The sequence below is a fragment of the Amblyraja radiata genome, chromosome 4 (genome assembly GCF_010909765.2).
Source record: "Amblyraja radiata isolate CabotCenter1 chromosome 4, sAmbRad1.1.pri, whole genome shotgun sequence".
NCBI classification, from domain to species: Eukaryota; Metazoa; Chordata; class Chondrichthyes; order Rajiformes; family Rajidae; genus Amblyraja; species Amblyraja radiata.
Genome location: NC_045959.1, coordinates 25,868,072 through 25,890,182, shown reverse-complemented (window position 1 = coordinate 25,890,182; position 22,111 = coordinate 25,868,072). Strand labels below are relative to the sequence as shown.

The 22,111-nt window shown below is 46.1% G+C and overlaps 1 protein-coding gene across 1 annotated transcript in view; it reads left to right on the top strand.

Moving 5' to 3' along the window:
* col14a1 (collagen type XIV alpha 1 chain) overlaps positions 1–22,111 on the top strand; it is a 215,404-nt gene that overhangs the window by 167,608 nt on the left and 25,685 nt on the right. Inside the window, 8 exon segments of the mRNA XM_033019102.1 lie at positions 947–1,085; positions 3,315–3,457; positions 5,305–5,414; positions 8,254–8,412; positions 13,636–13,713; positions 18,922–19,008; positions 20,779–20,832; positions 21,781–21,876. Of these exon segments, the coding sequence (XP_032874993.1) occupies positions 947–1,085; positions 3,315–3,457; positions 5,305–5,414; positions 8,254–8,412; positions 13,636–13,713; positions 18,922–19,008; positions 20,779–20,832; positions 21,781–21,876 (866 nt within the window).

Here is a 22,111-nt window from a genome sequence, read left to right as displayed (position 1 = left end):
GCCCCTGGTTGTGGACTCACCCAACATTGGGAACAGTTTTCCTGCATCTAGCTTGTCCAGTCCTTTTATAATTTTATATGTTTCTATAAGATAGCCCCTCATCCTTCTAAACTGCAGTGAACACAAGCCTAGTTTTTTCAATCTTTCCTCATATGACAGTCCCGCCATCCCAGGGATCAATCTCGTGAACCTACGCTGCACTGCCTCAATCACAAGGATGTCCTTCCTCAAATTAGGAGACCAAAACTGTACACAATACTCTACATGCGGAGTTGTAGGTTAATTGGCCTCGATCTTGAAGAATTGGTATCAATGTGAAAGGTCCATTGATACACGTTCGAGACACACTCAGCATAGCCGATGGAACTTGGTTGATGAGTGCTCAGAAACTGCAAGGCCAATTTGGTCCTAGCAGATCACTGGTGGAGTCAGTGATGATGTTGAAGAAAGGAAATTGGATAAAGGAAATATTTGCCAAGTTGTGGTAAAAGAAAGTGTGAGGGATTCACTTTGAATTCTTTCAAAGAGGCAACACCAAGATACCTGGCTGAAGGACCTAATGTTACGTTGTGTGTTTCAGTAAAGTCTCATTCAATTAACCCCCTTGACTGCCCTTCCTTTTGATTTGTTCTCCAATTGAGACGTGGAGCTCAAACCTGCTTGTACTTCTGTTTCTGGAGGAGGGGCCGCAATGGAGAAGGAAAAAGAACTGGGGGATTCTATTGAATCACAGTGTCCCTCAATCTAACGCTCCATCATCAAAGATCCCTAAGAGGTTCAGTCAAAATGGTGAGAGTCACGAGCACATTGTTTAGTAAGAAAGCATCTCAAAGTTCGGAAAGAAAGCAAAATCATTGTATTGTTCCTAACTTAATTGTTCTAATGATCAGAATATTTTCCCGATATCATATTATGTTGTGAAAAACACGGTAAATTTTCCCTTCAGGGTTTAAAATGATGGAGATGTTTGGGCTGGTTGAGAAGGAGTACGCTTCTGTCGAAGGAGTGTCATTGGAATCGGGCTCATTCAACAGCTTTCCTTGTTTCAGACTGCACAAGAATGCTCTGGTTTCACAACCCACAAGGTAGGTGTCAAAACTGGAAGTTTATGAACATTTCTCAGTGTGAGCTGCACATAGGTTGATCAAAAGGCTAAAGAAAAAGGAAAACATCCTGGCCCATTGTGTTAAAGTGCTCTCTATCTTGTGAAGAGTGTTAATTATAGCAACCAGAGATGTGCTGGTGGCAAGGTTCCATATCTTTACAGAATAGTGACAGTTTAATTAGCTGCAGTATGGGTCCTCCCCAGCTCAAATACGCTAGACTTGCTTACATCACATACAAGCGTTTGGGAGGCCGGTGGGATGGATTTGCCAGCTGTTCCGGGACTCAGGCATTTTCTGCCCAGTGGGAACTAGATTGCAGCCGTGTTTCCGACTTGCGAAATACATTCTTGCCATAGAGGGAGTACAGAGAAGGTTCACCAGGCTGATTCCTGGGATGGCAGGACTTTCATATAAAGAAAGACTGGATAGACTCGGCTTGTACTCGCTAGAATTTAGAAGATTGAGGGGGGATCTTATAGAAACTTACAAAATTCTTAAGGGGTTGGACAGGCTAGATGCAGGAAGATTGTTCCCGATGTTGGGGAAGTCCAGAACAAGGGGTCACAGTTTAAGGATAAGGGGGAAGTCTTTTAGGACCGAGATGAGAAAATCATTTTTCACACAGAGAGTGGTGAATCTGTGGAATTCTCTGCCACAGAAGGTAGTTGAGGCCAGTTCATTGGCTATATTTAAGCGGGAGTTAGATGTGGCCCTTGTGGCTAAAGGGATCAGGGGGTATGGAGAGAAGGCAGGTACAGGATACCGAGTTGGATGATCAGCCATGATCATGTTGAATGGCGGTGCAGGCTCGAAGGGCCGAATGGCCTACTCCTGCACCTATTTTCTATGTTTCTATGTTTGCGATCTGTCTGGGTTCACAGGAGATAGACACAACACGCTGGAGTAATTCAGCGGGTCAGGCAGCATTTTTTGAGGAAAGGAATAGGTGATGTTTTGGCTGGAGACCCTTCTTCGGATTGAGAGTCGGGGAGAGGGAAACTAGAGGTATGAAAAGGTACAGAACAACTCAGAGCCAGCACCAAATACCAAGGAAAGATGGAGCCCACCATGGTCCATTGTTGGCTGTGGAGGAGGTGATAACGAAGGGATATGAACAGTGAAACTAGCAGGATGACTCGGATGGAGGAGGGACAGTGAGGGCGGGAATGCAAGGGCTACTTGAAATGAGTGAAATCAAAATTCATAATGCGATTTCACAGGAACATGGTGAGGACTTGTCTTAACCTGGGGAGGATGTACTGTTGCTTGAAGAACAAGTATATGGAGCCTTGGTGAGCCAGCAGCAGGAGAACTGTTTACAGTTCTGGTCTCTTTACTTAAAACAGATCAACTTCCCACAGAGAAAGCAATGAAGATTCACTCAATGAGCTATCTGTGATGAGTGGTTTGCTCTATGAGGATAGGCCTTTATCCTTAAAGAAGAAAGTTTTGAAGAATAAGTGGAAAAACTCACAGAAACTATAACATTCTAATATAGCTTGATTGAGGAGGTGCAGGAAGGATACTGAGAAGGTTCCTTGGCTGGGGATCAGAGTCTCTATGGAGGAGGTGGCCGATAAATACTGAGATGAAGAGAAATATCTTCTCCAAGTGAGTGGGAACCTTTGGAATTCTCTACCCCAGAGGCTGTGGAAGGTCGATCACTGATGTCAAAAATCATCAGTGATCGTTGATAGGTATTGGGGAAATCGAGGGGTATGGGGACAGTGCAGAGAGGTAGAAGATCAGCTGTGATCTTGATAAATGGTGCGGTGGGCTGGAAGGGCTGAATGGAACATTGACTCCTATTCCTTATTCTGATCTTCTGATGATCCAATATTTGCCTGGGACATGTAGCCCACCTCAGGACCCCTTGGAGGAAGGAGCGGAGTGGGAGATTTTACATCCAGGTTCGATCCTGACCACGGGTGCTGTCTGTATGGAGTTAGCACGTTCTCCCTGTGACTGCATGGGTGCTCCAGTTTCCTCCCACATCACAAAGGCGTGTGTGGGATTTTAGTTGGCCTCTGTAAATTGTGCCTAGTGTGCAGGAGCGGAACTAGGATAACATAGAGCTAGTGTACAGGTGATAGATGGTCAGCATGGACTCAGTGGGCCAAAGGACCTGTTTCTATGTGGTATCGCTAAACTAAACTATGAAACTTCTCAATCTGGTCATAAGCTTTAACTACAGTCTTACTCTCCCAGGAATGTCCATCCCGAGGGGTTGCCATCGGACTACACCGTCACCTTCCTCTTCCGCCTGCTGTCTGACACTCCGCAGGAACCCTTCGCCCTTTGGGAGGTCCTCAACAAGCAGAGCGAGCCCCTGGTCGGGGTCATCTTGGACAGTAAGTATCTCAATGCCGTATCGTGCGGGACAGGGTGTTGCCAGTCCCTGCCCACAGAGCCGTCACCCAAGGGTGTGCTGAGCTCACATGGAGTGGGTGCCAGGCAAAGCTACGATCATGCTGTGGAAGCATAAACATTGCTTTCATATAGCGCCTTACTCATACCATAACATTTCGCAGCCATGAAGTAACTTAGAGGTATCATCGTTGACCTATCAGGCAATTCGTACCTCGCAAGATCTCACAAAGCACACAAGGGAATGACAGGAATGTTTGTTCCTGGTGATGTTGATTGAGGAACACATTTATGCCAAATCAATGGTGGAACATTGTCCCTCCTTCAAAAGAGCGAAACAAGTCCTTGATTTAATGTCCCATGCAAAGGATGGCACCTCTGACAGTGCAGCTCTTCCTCAATGTTGCTCCGAAGAGCAGCCTAGACTTGTAGCTCAGCTGTCTGGATTGGAGTTTAACTCACAACCTTACGACTGAGAGGGGGAATTGGTGTCCACTGAGTCAGAGTTGTGAGTCTCCGCCAGTGTATTGAGCCATTCATGGACTCTTTGAGAAGGGCATGTGTAGGAATGGATCCATCCTCTCCATGCCACCTCCTGTTGCGATATCTCCTTCCAAGTTTGAGTTGAGTTCATAAATTATAGGAGCAGAATTATGCCATTCGGCCCATCAAGTCTACTCCGCCATTCAATCATGCTTGAACTAACTCTTCCCTCAAGCCCATTCTCCATATGTCTTCTCCCCATAATCCCTGATACCCGTACTAATCAAGAATCTATCCATCTCTGCCATAAAAATAACCATTGTCAACCTCCACGGCCTCCTGTGGCAGTGAATGATATAATACAATAGAACTTTATTTATCCCAGGAGGGAAATTGATCAATTCCACAGATTCACCAAGTTTTGACTAAAGCCCTCATGCCCTACTTTATTCCCTGAGGCGATTGTTTCCTGAAGCAATCAGAAACGGTTAAAAACAGCAGAACAGATGGAAATAATAGCATTAAAAATATCAATGGGTCTCGAGTGAGCTGGAATGCAAATTGGAGAAAACGGTGCTTCAGTTTTACAGATCTTTAGAGTGAATGTATTCAATCATGTTTCGCAAACCTGTCTCTTGAGGCTGAAGTGCCCTTCACGCTCCTACATTCAGACTTTTATTTAATCTTATTCCTAAGTACAACCTTGTCTAGAAAAACATGACACTTGGTTTAAATAGACACAAGAGACTGCAGATGCTGGAATCCTGAGGATAAAAAAACAGTCTGCTGGAGGAACTCAGTGGTCCAGTCATCATCTGTGAGGGGAATTCAACAAAGTCTGCAGAAGGATCCCAACCCAAAAAGCCATCTCTCCATTTTCCTCAACAGATGTTGCCTGACCCACTGAGTTCCTCCGATGGTCTGTTTGTTGTCCATAGTTTATCTTCTCACTTTAAAGATACAATTTCTGAGAGATACAAGGATCCGTAGATGCTGGAATCTTCAGCAAAACACAAAATGCTAGAGGAACTCAGCGGCTCAAGTAGCATCTGTGGAGGGAATGGACAAGTGAGGTTTTGGGTCGAGACCCTTCTCCAGAGTGATTCGACTTCTGGGAGTGCAAAATTCCTGCATACTTTACAGAGAGTGGTCTTAGTACCGCCACAGACGTCCTTTTATATAGTCCCCCCCCAACCAAAGGATCCTTATTTGCTGAAAACCTCATGCCACAAACTCTCAATAAGTTGTAAAGTTGTTTATAATTCTGTTTTCACTGAGAAAACAGCCAGTTAATTGTTAAGAGTTGGAAAAAAAGCTCAGTTTTAAGCCTTTTACATGCTGTGTTTAGATGGCAGGAAAGCTCTCACCTACTTTAACTACGATTATAAGGATGAGTTCCAGACCGTCACCTTTGATGATCCAGAAGTCAAGAAGATCTTTTATGGAAGCTTTCATAAGGTTAGTTTCACCCCGAAATGACAGATCACTATTGTTGCAAAATAAATAAATTTACAAAAATATCTTCTGAAAATCGAATTCATCATATCTATATACTTAAAAGTCTGATCTTGTATGTGGATGTATTTGTGTGTGTGTGTTTATTTGAGTGTAATCACATCTTCTCGAAAAAACGACGCTGTAACGGTAACATTTTTACATATTCCGGTAGACATTTCTCACGTGGATTCCAAAATAGCCTTATCTGAAAATTTAATGCTTTATTTCTCGAGTTATTACTGAAAATGTTCAAAAATCTGACAAAACTTTGAATTTAAAAACGATTGCCTTTCGCTGATGACGTCACAATGGCTCTGCTCCGCGCTGTGTTCCACGTGCTGCGAGTGACGTCATCCCTCCCCCGCCCCCCCGGTTATTCAAAAGACGCAGAAAGAACAAGCAGGCCGGGCTCTGTACTGGAGCTCTCGGCTTGGTCCCGTCTTGGCTCGAATCGCTTGGGTCGCTCGGGTCCTCGGTCCCTCTCTGCCCTCTCTCTCTCTCTGTCCCCCTCTCTCTCTGCCACTTTTGCTCTCTCTCTGCCCCTCTCTCTCCCTCTCTGCCCTCTCTCTCTCTCTGCCACTTTCGCTCTCTCTCTGTCCTCTCTCTGTCTCTGTCCTCTCTCTGTCACTGCCCTCTTTCTCTCTCTGCCCTCTTTCTCTCTCTGCCCTCTTTCTCTCTCTGCCCTCTCTCTTTCTCTGCCCTCTCTCTCTCTCTGCCCTCTCTCTCTACCCCCCTCCCTCTCCCTCTCTAGCCACACCTGCGAGTTGGGGGCTATGCGTGAGTGGATAGGGCGGGAGATGGGGTAAAAGGAGCAAATGAATAAAATTAATATAATATCAAGGTGGGTGGTTACTGTGTGTGTGGGGGGTGGTTAGTGTTTGTGTGTGGGGGGTGGTTAGTGTTTGTGTGTGGGGGACGGTAGTGTGTGTGTGACGCCGCAGGCCGCCCGCAACCACGCGTTGAGGGAATGGGACCCAATGGGTTCCACTTGGTCTAGTAACTATTAAAAGTCTGATCTTGGATGTGTGTGTGTGTTTGTTTGTGTATAATCACATCTTCTTGAAAAAACGTTGCGGTAACGGTAACATTTTTACATATTCCGGAAGAGATTTTTCCCGTGGAGTCCGAAATAGCCTTATCTGAAAATGTCATGCTTTATTTCTCGAGTTATTACTGAAAATGTTCAAACATCGGACAAAACTTTGAAATAAAAATGACTGTCTTTCGCTGATGGCGTCACAATGGGTCTACCTGCCCATTCCTCACAGCTTTCAACACACTTCCAAGACAAGAACACTGGCAGGAACACTCTAAACTTTTCAGCTCAATGGCATCTCACACCAAGTGCATCCGACATTTGCCAAAATGTTGCCATCATAGCTCCTGGCAGGACAGGAGGGGGAGGGTCAATTGGCATTGCAATTGGGGATTAGGATTTTTTTTTCACCTCCAGTCCTTGGGGAGGCTCACGAGCTATGATCTTTGCTGGAGGAGTGCTCGAATCTTACCTTCGCCAACGGGTTGAGTTGGAAGACCACGCCTCCCGTGGGGGCTACGGGTAGGGGACGGGTGCGTCGGGGGAGAAGACCCAACTTGGTCTAGTTTTTATAAAACTCTGTTCACACTGTGTTCTACATGTCGTTCTACCTTCCTGAGACGTCATGTTTAAAAATGCGACGAGCAATTCAAAAGGTGAAGGCTATGTTAGCCTTTATTTCAAAGTGGGTTGGAGAATAAGGAAGGTATTCTTGTACTCCAACCGGCTTTAGTAACACATCCGATGGAGCTGCTGCCTCAGCTCCAACAGCTCCAGGTTCAAACCTGACCTTGAGCGCTGTCTGCGTGGAGTTTGCATGTTTTCCCCGTGACCATGTGGGATTTTCCCAGTTGCTCCATTTTTCACCCACATCTTAAAGACATGTAGGATTGACTACTGCCTGTTGTCTCTCGGGTAGAATCTGGGGAAGTTGTTGGGAATGCGGGTAAATAAAATAGGATTAGTTTATATTAGTGTAAATGGATGTTTGATGGTCACTATGGACTTGATGGGCTGATGTGTCTATTATAGAATTGTAGAGTTATACAGCTCAGAAACAGGTCCTTTGGCTCAATGTATCTATACTGACTATGATGCCCCATCTAAAACGTCCCTTTTGCCTGCGTTTGATCCAAATCCCTCTAAATTTTCTTATTCACGTACCTGTACAAATATCTTCTAAATAAATATTTCCATGCGTATTCATAAGAGAGGATATATTTGCCATGACGGAAGTACAGTGCACTGCAGAGTGATTCCTACTGTATGGGTCTCTCCCAAGAGGAGAGGATGATAGGATTGGACGATGTGCCGTGGAGCTTCAGTAAGGTGATCTCACTGCCATGTGGAAGACTGAGAATTTTCACAAGTTTTCGAAAGCTGGAAGGTCTTGAACTTGGGGCACAGTTTCAGGATATGGACAGGTCCTTGAACTTGGAGCAGGAGAGAATTTGTGAATCTCTGGTCCTCATTCCAGAGCCTGATTTTCATGGATATCAGAAATTGAAGGAATGGAAAAGAATCAGGATTACCTATGACATCGAATGGAGAGGCAATTGCAAAAGGTAACGTGGTTTGTTGTTGCTTTCTATTTCTTATGCACAGGGGTTTAACTGGCACCCTTACAGGCCAGGAACAGAAGGTGCAAAGAGGATGTAAACATCCGCGAAAGGCCAAGCAAGTTCAGGTTCTTTCACACATGCAACAGCGGGACCGAATGGCCTGCAAGTCTCTGTAATATTGCTCCGTATTCATTGCCAATAGATGCACGTGGTAATAACCAAAACCCACGCAAGGCTGGTGGTGGACTGCAAGCAAGTGGGGGAGAAGTCGATCAATGCGGCAGGAAACATCAGCACCACTGGGTTGGAGGTACTGGGCCGGATGGTGCACTCCCGGAGCCCGAGGGACAGCTCGGCATCGGTAAGTGAATCAGTTCATCACTGGCAGCTGCAAACCATGGGGCCACATTATCATCAGCCTGGGGAGAGGCTGTGACGTGGGATTGGGAGAATGTAGGTGGGTGCGGTGATGTGGTGGAGTGTCTCTTGGTGAAATACATTTAAACATGTTCTAACTATCCAGTACTTGAGTGTTTCAATTCATCACACGAACTTCAAGGTTTGAGCTTAATATTTGTTACAGAGCTGAATGCTGCTTTTGTCCCTTAATGCTTTTACAAGAAGTGCCGTGAGCAAAGAAGGAAAAAGGTTTTTATTTCTGTAGCTAAAGCACTTTATAACCAATGAAATATTGCATTGTTGTACAATACAATACAATGCAATACAATACAATACAATACAATACGGTTCTATTCGTCACATTGCACATAAAGTGCAAGTGAAATGAATTTGTCAGCAGCGGTACAATGAGAAAGAACACACAACACATTATAACAATTTAACACAAACATCCAGATTGCTGGTGACCATATATTTATTTTTTGTGATATTATTTGAGGGATTAATGTTGGGGAACTCCCCTGCTTTTTAGTATAGTGTCTAGGGTCATTCACACTGACCTGAGAGAACAGGCAGGGACCTAGGGTTTGTTGCATTCCCCTTATTTTGGCATTAAAGTGGAATAGTAGGTTACCCTGACATAGTCTGACATGACTGTGGGGTTTGGGTACCTTCCCAATGCAGTGGTTAAACAAATAGAGAGATAAGGAATAAATCTGAAACGAGGTAACTGAAGTCTTTATGGCTGGCCTCCAGAAGCAAAACACAGAGGTTATATTTGAGGTTGAAGCAGGTCACAGATCTAAGTAGTGATAGAACACACTCTACCCAATAAACAGCACTGAAATCGGGTCAGTAAAATCTGCTTAATGAGAGCTGCTGGTGCTTTTGCTACTGGGACATCCAGTGTATGATTAACCCAACAGTAAATGGTGGAGGAACTGCTTCAGAGCAGCCTGCAGTCTGTAGTGAGACTGGCCAATACAGGTCACCTGAGCAGCCACTAAAAAGCAAGAAATGCCTAGTTCTAACAAAGTCGTAAACTGCAAGTTTGAACTCCAATTCATACCGTGATGGGAGGAAATGGATGGCGCATGGGCAATGACATCATCGGTTGGTGCATGTGGGAAGCTGCATCACTGGGCAAGCCCTGACTAGTGATGTCATCATGTGAGTCGTGACCATTGACATCATTCAGCTAAGCAAGACTAATGATGTCATTGCGTGAGTTGAAAATGGTGATGTCACTGGGTGAGGCATGCGTGACATCACCGATGAGGCACGAATGGTGTTGCAATCTGAGGGACATTGAATAGTGATGTAATTGGCAGACAGGCTAGTTTGTTTATTGTCTAGGAGTACATTGTCTATTTTTCTGATGCATGTAGTTCTATATCCACACACTACAGGTATGGAAAGGATTTTATCCAGTGCTGATTTCTAGGCATTTGCTAATATCTAAAAACAAGCTAACATTTGTAAGCATCAAACTGTAGTTTAGCTGTAGGTTCTCAGTGACTAAGGTTTGCATATAGTTCAATGTTCAGAGTATTTGAATTAGATTTATTCACATATGCCTTTTTTCCAATACAGACGAGATGGTTCTGTATTTTATTGGAATGTACTCTAGACCAATAAATAAGTCATGATTCCCCTGTGCCTGATCTCTGAGTCTTTAACAGTTCTTTATAATTATAACACCATCTCTAACCATCTATTCCATTCCAGTTAATTTTGGCCTGTCCACTAATCATATACATTGTAAACTGAGAGCCTCAGCTCATGGAGCAGCATTCTTGGCTGTGAAGGTCACATTCTACTAACAGAGTGTTGTATTATTGAGGACGTGAATGTTCAAGGGATATTAAAAAAATGACTGACTGTTTTCTTAGGTGAATGTTCTTCAGGTGACCACAGTTTACTCCTTAACCAACATAGTCGATTATCTGTGTAGGAAGGAACTGCAGATGCTAGTTTACACTGAAGATAGACACAAAAGGCAGGAGTAACTCAGCGGGACAGGCAACATCTTATGCTGACAGATAGCCAGACAGACAGATGCTGCCTTTGCCCGCTGAGTTACTCCAGCATTTTGTGCCTATAGTAGATAATCTGATCATTAATCCCATTATTGCATGTGCAAGGTTTACTTCAATATAATGGTAATTAGCTTTCAAAAGTATTTCACTGTTTGTAATGCACTTTACAATCCTATAATAATATATTTGAATACTTTACATTATTTCTTGGTTACCATTCCATCTTCATTTAACTATTCACACAGATAACTTGCAAGAAGAGAGTTTTAAATTCCACTGTATAGGAAGGAACTGCAGACGCTGATTCAGACTGAAGATAGACACAAAGTACTGGAGTAACTCTGCGGGCCAGGCAGCATCTCTGGAGAAAAGGAATAGAAACATAGAAACATAGAAATTAGGTGCAGGAGTAGGCCATTCGGCCCTTCGAGCCTGCACCGCCATTCAATATGATCATGGCTGATCATCCAACTCAGTAGCCCGTACCTGCCTTCTCTCCATACCTTCTGATCCCCTTAGCCACAAGGGCCACATCTAACTCCCTCTTAAATATAGCCAATGAACTGGCCTCGACTACCCTCTGTGGCAGAGAGTTCCAGAGATTCACCACTCTCTGGGTGAAAAAAGTTCTTCTCATCTCGGTTTTAAAGGATTTCCCCCTTATCCTTAAGCTGTGACCCCTTGTCCTGGACTTCCCCAACATCGGGAGCAATCTTCCTGCATCTAGCCTGTCCAACCCCTTAAGAATTTTATAAGTTTCTATAAGATCCCCTCTCAATCTCCTAAATTCTAGAGAGTATAAACCAAGTCTATCCAATCTTTCTTCATAAGACAGTCCTGACATCCCAGGAATCAGTCTGGTGAACCTTCTCTGCACTCCCTCTAGGGCAATAATGTCCTTCCTCAGATTTGGAGACCAAAACTGTACGAATAGGTGACGATTCAGGTCGGAACCGTTCTTCAGACCAAAAACATCACCTATTCCTTTTCTCCAGAAATGCTGTCTGGACCGCTGAGATACGCCAGCATTTTGTGTCTATTTTGAACTCCACTGTTGGGAGTTTCTTTGGTGTGGTGACTGATAGATGCCCATGAAACACGTTGTGTCTTTGTAGAAAGTGCTGCATTTTATTCATCGTTACGCTGACCCTGTGCTCACCTATACTCACTGTGCTACTTGTGGCAGTGTTTGGAGGGACCCAAGTACACACACTAATTGGAAAGAAATATTGAATTCACTGCCGCACAAGGATACTGGGTCTGCATTCTTCTTGATACAATATGATATAACTTTATTTGTCCCAGGAGGGAAATTGATCTGCCAACAGTCATAAAAACACAAAAACACAAAATACATGGGACGTGCAAAGATTGGGGAGGGGGGGGAGCAGTCTCAGTCTACCCCATGACAAAGGGGAAGGAGTTGCAGAGTTTGATAGCCACAGGGAAGAAGGATCTCCTGCGGCATTCTGTACTGCATCTTGGTGGAACCAGTCTGTTGCTGAATGTACTCCTCAGGTTGACCATCCCCCTATGAATCCAACTCCGCCCCCAGAACAGAGCCAGCATTCCTGATCCTACTGGTGTCCGCGACCTTCGCCCTGCTGCCCCAGCACACGGCAGCGAACAAGATGGCACTGGCTACCACCGATTGGTAGACCATCTGCAGCATCTTACTGCAGACGTTGAAGGAGTGGAGCCTTCTCAAAAAGTACATCCAGTTCTGTCCCTTCTTGTACAGGGCCTCAGCGTTCCTGGACCAGTCCTGTTTACTGTCCAGGTACACTCCAAGGTACTTCCTGGTAAACTGCACATCCACACCATTGATGAGGTCAGGGGTGCTCCTCTCCTCCTAAAGTCCACTATTAACTCCTTAGTCTTGTCGGTGTTGAGCTGCAGGTGATTCAGCCCACGCCATTCAACAAAGTCATTGACTACACCTCTGTATTCAGCTTCCCTCCCCGCACTGATGCAGCCCACAATTGTAGAGTTATCTGAAAATGTCTGCAGGTGGCAGGAGACGGAGTTATATCTGGTCCGAGGTGTAGATGGTGAACAGGAAGGGAGAGAGGACCGTCCCCTGTGGGGCCCCACTGTTGCTCACCACCATGTCCGAGACACAGTTCTGTAGCCTGACATACTGTGGTCGTCCAGTCAGGTAGTTGGTGATCCAGGACACTAATGGAACATCCACCCACATCTTCGTCAGTTTGCTCCCAAGCAGTGCAGGCCGGATGGTGTTGAAAGCACTGGAGAAGTCCAAAAAACATGACTCTCACAAAGCCTCCCAGCTTATACAGGTGAGCGTAGGCAGGATGAAGCAGGTGGATGATGGCGTCCTCAACCCCCATCTTTGTTTGGTAAGGGAACTGCAGGGGGTCCAGGTAGGGTTTAACCAGGGGTCGCAGGTGAGTGAGCACCAGCCTCTCTCGGGACTTCATGATGTGTGAAGTCAGCACCACCGGTCTGTGGTCATTGGAGGAGCTGGGGCGCGTACCCTTTGGTACAGCAACCAGGCAGGTTGTCTTCCACATCCCAGGAACCCTCTCCAGGCTCAGGCTTAGGTTGAAGATATGCTGGAGTACTCCACACAGCTGGCTGGCACTTGCCTTGAGTATCCTGGGGCTGACACCATCGGGACCCGTGACTTTGCCTGGGCGGCGTCTGCTCAACACCTTCCTCACCTGCTCAGCCTTGATGGTCAAGCCCGACAAAGCAGAGGCAGAGGAAGTGGACCAGGGGGATTGAGGGGGAGAAAATGGCGGGGAGCAAGGGGGAGGGTGGGCAGAGGCCCCACTATCAAATCTATTAAAAAACATTTTTTTATATGAATGTTATGTGGAAGGTAATTCACTTCCCACAGACACCCACCTCTGACCTGCTATTGTAGCCACAGTATTTATTTGGTAGGTCTGGATAAGTTCCTGGTTAACAATGAACCCAGGTTGTTGAAGGTGGGATTTAAATGATGGGAGCAAAAAGAGATGGTTAGATTCTCCCTCAGTTTGAAATGTGGCTAATAGATGTTTTACAATTGAGCAGAATGGATTGCTAGAAAGTTAGAGTTGCTGAGGGTAGTATATTCTCATGAACTGTGCTTGGTTTTTCATTAGGATTTTCTTTTCATTATTTCATTTTCATTTCAGTTCCAATTGCAAGGGTTTGATATTTCCTGTTCCACGTCCTATGCAAGCAGGGACAAGTGCTGTGAACTTCCTGCGCTGGTAAGTACTGAGCAAAGGAAGAGATTTCTCCATGTACCGTCTGTGCGATTCATATGTTGATAGCTAATATTCTTGTCCTGTATTCAAATTCTAATTCTTACTTTCAAATTCCCCATCCAGCTGTAATTTCTCCCAGACCTGTCCATAATCCTTCCTGTCTTCTGAGATATCTGAGCTCCTCCAAGTCTGGCTTTTGTATCATTCCCAAATGTTATAATTCCACCATTGGTGACATGTCTTCACAGACCCGGTCAGGATTAGAAATGTCCTCCCTCAGATTTACCTTACAGACCTCTCTCTCTCCTCCTGTCAGGTATTATGATCACCTAAACTAATGTCACTTCTAAGGAAAAGATTATTTGGCTGCAGCCGTTGGGCTTTGTTTAGGGAAGCCTGCTGTAAATGTCTTGACTCCTTGCATTTACTTATGATCAGTAGCTCTATCCTAAGAGCACTTCATTGATTGTTCTGGAGATGCAAGCCTGCTTCTGCACCTTTGATAAAGTTGCAGTAATCTAACTCGTAGCTCCTGAGGTAGCTTGGTGTCACATTCTGTGGCATGGCTCTCGTGAGGTAATTTGGGGCAATTTGCCTCAGTAGAATCATTGCATGAGTAGAAGTTTAGTTTTGGAGGGAAAAGTGCATTCTTGCCTGCAGTGTGGGAAAGGGCCATTCAGCCCATCTAATCCCACATTGCCAATTAACAGTTACATAGGCAAATAGTCCTAATTCCATAGACACACCTTGGTCCTGCATCCTACTTCTGCCTAGACAATCTACATTTGAATCATTCCTGTATCATCAGCTAAACTGATTACAGTTCCAGTTCCATATCTCTCTGCAAGGGGATCCTGTTATTTGTTCTAAATCTTTAACGTTGAATGTTGAGTTACTGCTCCATTATTGGCAACCCTGGAATGATTGGAAATTGAGTGCTTCATGTACTGTTGTTCAAATGTCATTTTCATGCCTTAATGAAACCTGATTTTTACATATGCCAATTTTTCCTATAACGGCCAGGCGTTGACAGGTTTGAAAAACACAGAAAATGGTGGAAATATTTATCAGGTTGGACAGAATCTGTGGAATGAGAAACAAAGTTGACATTTTGCTAGATTTGGGTCTACCCTGCTCACGCCTAAAAGCCTTCATCCAGTGTCCCCAAGCGATACCGAACATCTTAACAGTGTTTTATGTGAACTTACTGTAAATTGCCTTTTGACTTTGGTGCTGTAAATCAACAATATAAAAGTCAAGCTTGTATTAGAATTGTAAAGGCTTCTATTCGCCAGTTTACAATAGCGTTTTGCATGCTATTTCCATTCATTAAGGGGGAGGATGGTGCTGGAGCTAAGCAGCCTCCAAGGGCTCTCTCGCAGCAGGTGTGTGGACTGCAGCTGTGAACTTCTGTCCACCCCCCGTTCCCCAAGCACTGTCTGAGGTTGACCCGTGCTCTGGGCAATGAGCTTACAGAATGCAGCAGGACCACCAGCATTGGAACAACATTCCCAGCTCATTAAAGCACCATGTATTCATAAAGCCTCACGCAATGGAAGAGTTCACGATACTGTTATGGTTTCCAACATGCACACAAGAATGAATGTTAATAGAACTTTGTGTTCCTGTATAGGGGGCAGGAGACATTGTGAAACTATTTTGTTTGAAAGCTAATGTAAAGGGGAGAGGTTTAGGGAGAAATTTCTGGAGCATAGGTGATCGATTTCAAGAGAGTACAAAAAATGATTGTGTGGAGCAAGCTGCCAGAGGAGGTGTTACAGGCAGGTACAATTACAATGTTTGAAAGATATTTTGGCAGGTTCATGGACAGGAAAGGTTTTGAGGGAAGTAGGCCAAATGCAGGCAAATGGGACCAGGTTAAGAAAGCATCTTGTTTGGCATAGAGAAGTTGTGGTGCAGGGCCTATTGTCCTGCTGTTTAACTATGAATCTACAAGAAATGTTTAAATGCGTCTGTCAGCTGGGCAGAGTAGGGAAGAAGTGAGGAATATGGGGGAGCCGCTGTGGTGGATGTTCATGTTAAACATTTATTTGGGCGTTTTGTTGCTCTTTATTGGTATGGCTGTATGGCAATCTGAATTTCACTGTATCTTACAGTATTTCCCGGCAATGAAGACGCACGTGCGTTGAAGGCACACCCCCAATTTATGTTGCTAAATTTTGAGAAAAGGATGGTGGGACAGGATCAAGAGTATGGGTTAGTCCAGGGATAGGCAACATCGCCTGTGTGCCCCGGGACTGACTACAGTTCCCAGATCCCTCGCGTCCACAGGACTAGCTGCAGTTCCCAAGTCGCCTGCCCCGGGACTAAGAGAGAGAGAGAGAGAGAGAGAGAGCGAGAGAGAGAGGCTTGGACAAAGCAGCCAGCCTTCCTCCTAGTAGCTACCCGCCAACCACCGCCTCCACCGGTTGCGGTTGTGCCATGGCTGGCTGGCGGGCGGGCCGGCAGAAGGCGCTGAGGTGGCGGCCGGTTCCGCTGTCCGGTCCCAGCGGCCGCTCGCAGCCACCCGAGCTACTTCCCTCCCCGGCCACAATGCGGTGGCTCCACGCCCGGAGCACTGCGGCAGCGGTGAGTGAGTGAGTTGCTGGCATGATCCCCGACCTCCTCCTTCTCAATGCTCCTGCCCTCCCCGCAACTTTACCCCTGGCGGCCCAGCAAATTTGTGCAGCCCAGGCCGTGCTGACCCAGGCCAGACTCCCCACACAATGTGAAAGGAATTCCCCCAACCCCCCTCCCCCCCCCCCCACCTCCCTCCCCAGCGGCGCTGTTCTTTTACAGCCGCTTTCCACTTTACAGCTGCTTCCCATCAGCTGCCAGCAATGAGGGATAGACTTGGCTATCTCAGTACAGCAACATCTTTCTTGATGTTGCTGTACTGAGGGATAGCCAAGTCTATCTTCCTTGGCTAACAACCTAACCTTCGGCCTCCAAAACGCAGGTACATTTTCGTGCCTTATTTTTAGGTAAAAAAATAGCGTCTTCTTTGCCGGGAAATACAGTAATTGGTACATGTGACAATAAACTGATCTTGAAACCTTGAAACGTCAAGTTGGTTTGGAGATGTGGCAGATAATGCATTCTGGGGAAGACAAACAAGGCATGGGAATTCATTGTTAGTTGAAGCTTATTGTGAAATGTAGAGGAACTGAGGAAGTGTGTGTTCAGAAACTCCTGAATGTAGCAGAACACACCAGATGCCAATCCTTAACTCGGGCATTAGGCACAAGTTATAAAAATGAGGATGTATAAAACATTAATGAAATATAATATAGGCTACGGCTGGACTATTGTGTACATACCTTGCCATTTCCCGTAAAATTATGTAATGGAAGTTGCAAAATAACTGCTGGTCCTTGTGCTGTCCTTCCCAGTATTGAGATGGAGCAAGTAGTGATGAAGGCAGGTGATGTGTTGGTCTTCAGTGCAGTAGGAATTGAGGTCAGGAGCAAGGAGTCTCAGTGCATCTGTGCAAGCCCACAGTAAGGCCTCATCTGGGGTTTGTGGGCAGATTTGTTGGCCTTGTCTGAGAAAGGATGTTCTTACCATGGATGGAGTGCAGGAGAGGAGAGATTGGCTCAGTTAGGCCTCTATCCACTGGGTTGAAGGATGAGAGGATTTCAGAGAAGCCTGTAAAACCCTAACAGGACGAGACAGACTGGATACAGGAGACTGTTGCCCATAACTGGGCAATCCAGAACCAATGATCACGGCCTCATGATATGGGGTGAGTCATTTAAAATGGAGATTGGGAAACATTTCTTTAATCAGAGGGGGGTGAACCTGTGAAATTCTCTCCCAGAGAATGCAGCAGAGGCCATGTGACCGGATGGATTCAAAAAGGGAGGAATATATATTTTTCTAAAAAAAAATGCGCGTAACACTAAATGGTTCAGGCAGCATTTGTGCAGTCACCTCTTTCTCTTCCCACAGCTGAGGCCTGACTTTCTGAGTATTTCCAGCATTTCCTGTTTTTATTTTAGATTTCAAGCAACTACAGTTTAAAAAATGTTTTACTTACATATTTCTTAATACCAAAAGGAGTAAGAGATGTGGGAACAGGGTCGATGATGTAATAGTGTTGTATGATGGAGCAGGTCTGAAGGGCTGAACGGCCATCTTCTGCTTTATATTTCTGAGTTTCTGTCTTTGCAGTTCACTTAAACATTCCATCTGTTCTCTGGGGAAATGTTGGCGACAATGGTTTCCACATCCCACAAGCGAAAGCAACCATTCTATATCTTTGCTATTAGACAACGGACAATACACAATAGGTGCAGGAGTAGGCCATTTGGCCCTTCGAACCAGTGCCGCCATTCAATGTGATCACGGTTGATCATCCCCAATCAGTACCCCGTTCCTGCCTTCTCCCCATATCCCCTGACTTCGCTATCTTTAAGAACCCTAGCAAGCTCTCTCTTGAAAGTATCCAGAGAACTGGCCTCCACCGCCCTCTGAGGCAGAGAATTCCACAGACTCACAACTCTCTGTGTGAAAAGTGTTTCCTCATCTCCATTATAAATGGCGTACTCCTTATTCTTAAACAGTGGCCCCTGGTTCTGGGCTCCCCCCAACATTGGGAACATGTTTCCTACCTCTAGCATGTCCAAACCCTTAATAATCTTGTTTCAATATGATTCCCTCTCATCCTTCCAAATTCCAGAGTATACAAGCCCAGCCGCTCCATTCTCTCACATACTGTATGAGAGTGGGTTGAGCCCAAGTTGACCAGGGATTTTATCTGGATTTTCATTTCCAACAGGATTACCCATAATTCCTGCTGGGGTGGGGGAATGATACAAGAGATATTAGTTATCTGGGGCCCATGGATGGAGCACTATTTGACATTGTTAGTATGATTAGGGGGCGGCACATTGGTGCAGCAGTCGAGTTGCTGCCTAACAGTGTCAGAGACCTGCGTTCAATCCTGACCACGGTGCTGTCTGTACGGAGTTTGTACGTTCTCCCTGTGAACGCGCGGGCTTCCTCCAGGTGCACCGGTTTTCTCCCATTCTCCAACGATGTTAAACTTTGTGGGTTAATTGGCTTCCGTAAAGTTGAAAATTGTCTCCAGTGTGTAGGGTAGTGCTAGTGTACAGGGATCGATGTTCAGCACGGACCCAGTGGGCCAAAGGGCCCGTTTCCGTGCTGTATCTCTAAAGTCTAAAGTAAATGTGATGTTATTCCTTTCAGAGAGATGAAGCCAATTGCCCAGCTCTTCCTCATGCCTGCACTTGTTCCCAAGACAGCAAAGGACCTCCTGGACCCCTGGGACCCCCGGTAAGAGGGTTTAGTTTGAATCTGGATTACTGGAAGAAACCACTGAAGTCTGGTGATACCTTCTGCTTGTTAAAACAGGGAGCATCTCCTCTGTGTTTCTGCAACTGCAGCACCAGGGTTTCTTGAGTTTGATATGAGGACTCTACTAAAGAAGGATGTTAAACCTGTATAAATGGGTTGTATCCTGTTCACGGGCCCCACCCCAGGGGAAAGATGTGCACAGGAGAATAGTTCGAGAAATTAGGTTAGATCAGTTCTGTGGAGAGACTGGGTGAAGCTGGAGTTGTTCCCTCCTCAGAGCAGAGAAGGTTAATGGAAGATATGATTCAGGTATTCAAACGAAGAAACCCTGTGCTTGGAGTTTCCATTCTCCTCAGTCAGAACCTGAAAGTTGTGGTGAATATTGCAGAAATGCTGAGAGGGACAAAGAAAATCGGTAACCTGGTTGAAACAAAGTGTCAGGCATTGGGGCTCATGGAACAATTAAACGTTTGGGCAGGTTGGTGATGGGGAGTGGGGAGCTTGCTGTAACACTGATCCTCAGTAGGGAAGCAGCCTCCAAATGTTCCAGTTGTACAGATGTTCCTATTGGCCTCCCGGTACTCCAGTGAACTCCTGGGATCAGTGACAGAATTGGGCCCCAAATATTCATAATGGTTACTCAATATCCATTGGGGAATTCAAGACAGACTTCAGATAGGAGTGGTGAAGAGAGGTGGGTGCAGTTCATTGGAGCATGTATCTAGATGGTTAATTTTGTTTAAAAATATCTATTTCCTGATCATGCTTCTGCCATGACGGTTCCAACATTTAAGTCGGCGCACTGGTGCAGCCAATAGAGCTGCTGCATCACAGCACGAGGGACCCAGGTTCGATCCTGACCTCCGGTGCTGTTTATATGGAATTTGCATGGTTGTTGGCTAGATAGCCTTGGTAAATTGCCCCCAGTGTGTAGAGAGCGGACGAGAAGGTGGCATAACAGAACTATGTCGAGGGCTAGCGTGGACTCAGTGGGCTGAAGGGTCTGTTTCCATGCTGCATTTCTAGACTAAACTTAATTACAGTGGTACACAAAAATGCTGGAGAACCTCAGCGGGTGCAGCAGCATCTGTGGAGCGAAGGAAATAGGCAACGTTTCGGCCCGAAACCTTTCTTCAGATTGATGGGGGGTGGCGGGGAGAAGAAAGGAAAAAGGAGGAGGAGGAGCCCGAGGGCTGAGGGACGGGAGGAGACAGCAAGGGCTGACAAAATTGGGAGAATTCAAATGTTCATGCCCGCAGGATGTAGACTCCCCAAGCGGAATATGAGGTGCTGTTCCTCCAATTTCCGGTGCTGCTCGCTCTGGCCATGGAGGAGACCCTGAACAGAGAGGTCGGATGGGGAATGGGAGGGGGAGTTGAAGTGCTGAGCCACCGGGAGGTCAGCTTGGTTATTGCGGACCGAGCGGAGGTGTTCAGCGAGGTGATCGCCCAGCCTCTGCTTGGTCTCACCGATATAGCTTCCTTGGAGCAGTTGCTGCAGCTGCTGGGTGTCTCAGCACTGATGGGGTGTGCCTTGATACCCACCTGGGAGCAGGGCCTTTACAAGAGTTTTTAAGAGTAATGAGGATGCTAATAGCCAAATAGTCAGGCAGCATCTCCATCAAGTGCATGAAGTTGCATCAGGAACTGAGAACAATGGCCCCATTTGACATTTGGATTGAATGATTAGATCTTGCCCTATGTGATTCACATTTAACACAGAGCTCTTCCATTAATGTCTGTTCTACAGGGTAACGCAGGTTTACGAGGCCAAAGAGGTGTGAGAGGAGAACAAGGTCCAAGGGTAAGAGCTTCCATCACACACTATTAGAAGTTTAGTAAACTAACCAAGGAAATGCATTTATTTTTACTTTATTGAACATAAATCATTACCATTTCAAGTTCAGTGTGAACATAGTTTTATTGCTGCAGATCCACATCCCACCTACAAGGGAAAGACCCAGTTTCTCCAACATCTTACTTCAGCCCTTCCCCTGGTGCCACCAAACTACCCCGACCCAACCACACTCAACGTCTCCCCTTCCTGGTTCCACACAATGTTGCCTCTTCCCTGATCTCTCAACCTTACCACTTCCCCGATGCCATCCAACACCTCACCCTCCCCAATCACTTCCAACCACCCCATATCCCCCCATCCCATCCAACCAACTCTTCCCTCAATCTTATCAACCTCTTCCCTCACTCGGTTATACTCCAACTCCCTTCCCCAGTTCACTTCCAATATTCCTCTCCTTTTCCAACCCAACATCCCTCCCTCAATCCCACCCAACCGCCTTTCCTTCGATGCCACTAACTTCACCCCTTCCCTGGTCCCACTCACCATCCTTCCACTGATCCCTTCCTTTTATTCGCCCGCAATCCTCCCCCTGGCATCACCAACCTCGCCCATTTCCTGGTCCCATCCCTTGATCCAACCATCCTTGCCCATCTTCTCAGTCCTATTCCTCGACATCACTAACCTTGCCCATCTCCTGATCCCAACCCTCGATACCACCAACCTCACCCATCTCCTGCTCTCCCTCCTTCCCCCAATCCCACCCAACCTCACACTTCCCCTAAATTACCGGTAAAATGACAGTGGGATTCTGTATGCAGATCTCAGTCTATGCTCTTGTCGCAGGCAGTAAGTTTCATGTTGTGATGTGTTTGCCCACATGTTGACCTTCAGCAACTTTGTAACGTCACTTCCATGTGAAGAGATGGCTGCTACTCTCTGTTTGTTTGTTGACAGGGACCTGATGGTCAGAGGGGGGTGATCGGCCTGCCGGGTCCGCAGGGTCAGCCTGGACCCCAGGGACCGAGCGGACAATCCATTCAAGGCCTTCCGGTGAGCTGTTCACTCCCTGCAGGGAGCTTTAACCATTGTCTGAAATTATCAGGAAATTACTGCAGATCCTCGTGAGTTACCAATGTCTGACTGATGGAAACGCTGTACATACGAGCGAGCATCCGGGGCTCTGGTGGGATGGACTTTTCAGTCACTGCGGGGCTTCAGGCATCTTCTGCCAGGTTGGAGCAGGGCTGGGTCGCTGAACACACTCACTCACCCGCTCACTCACTCG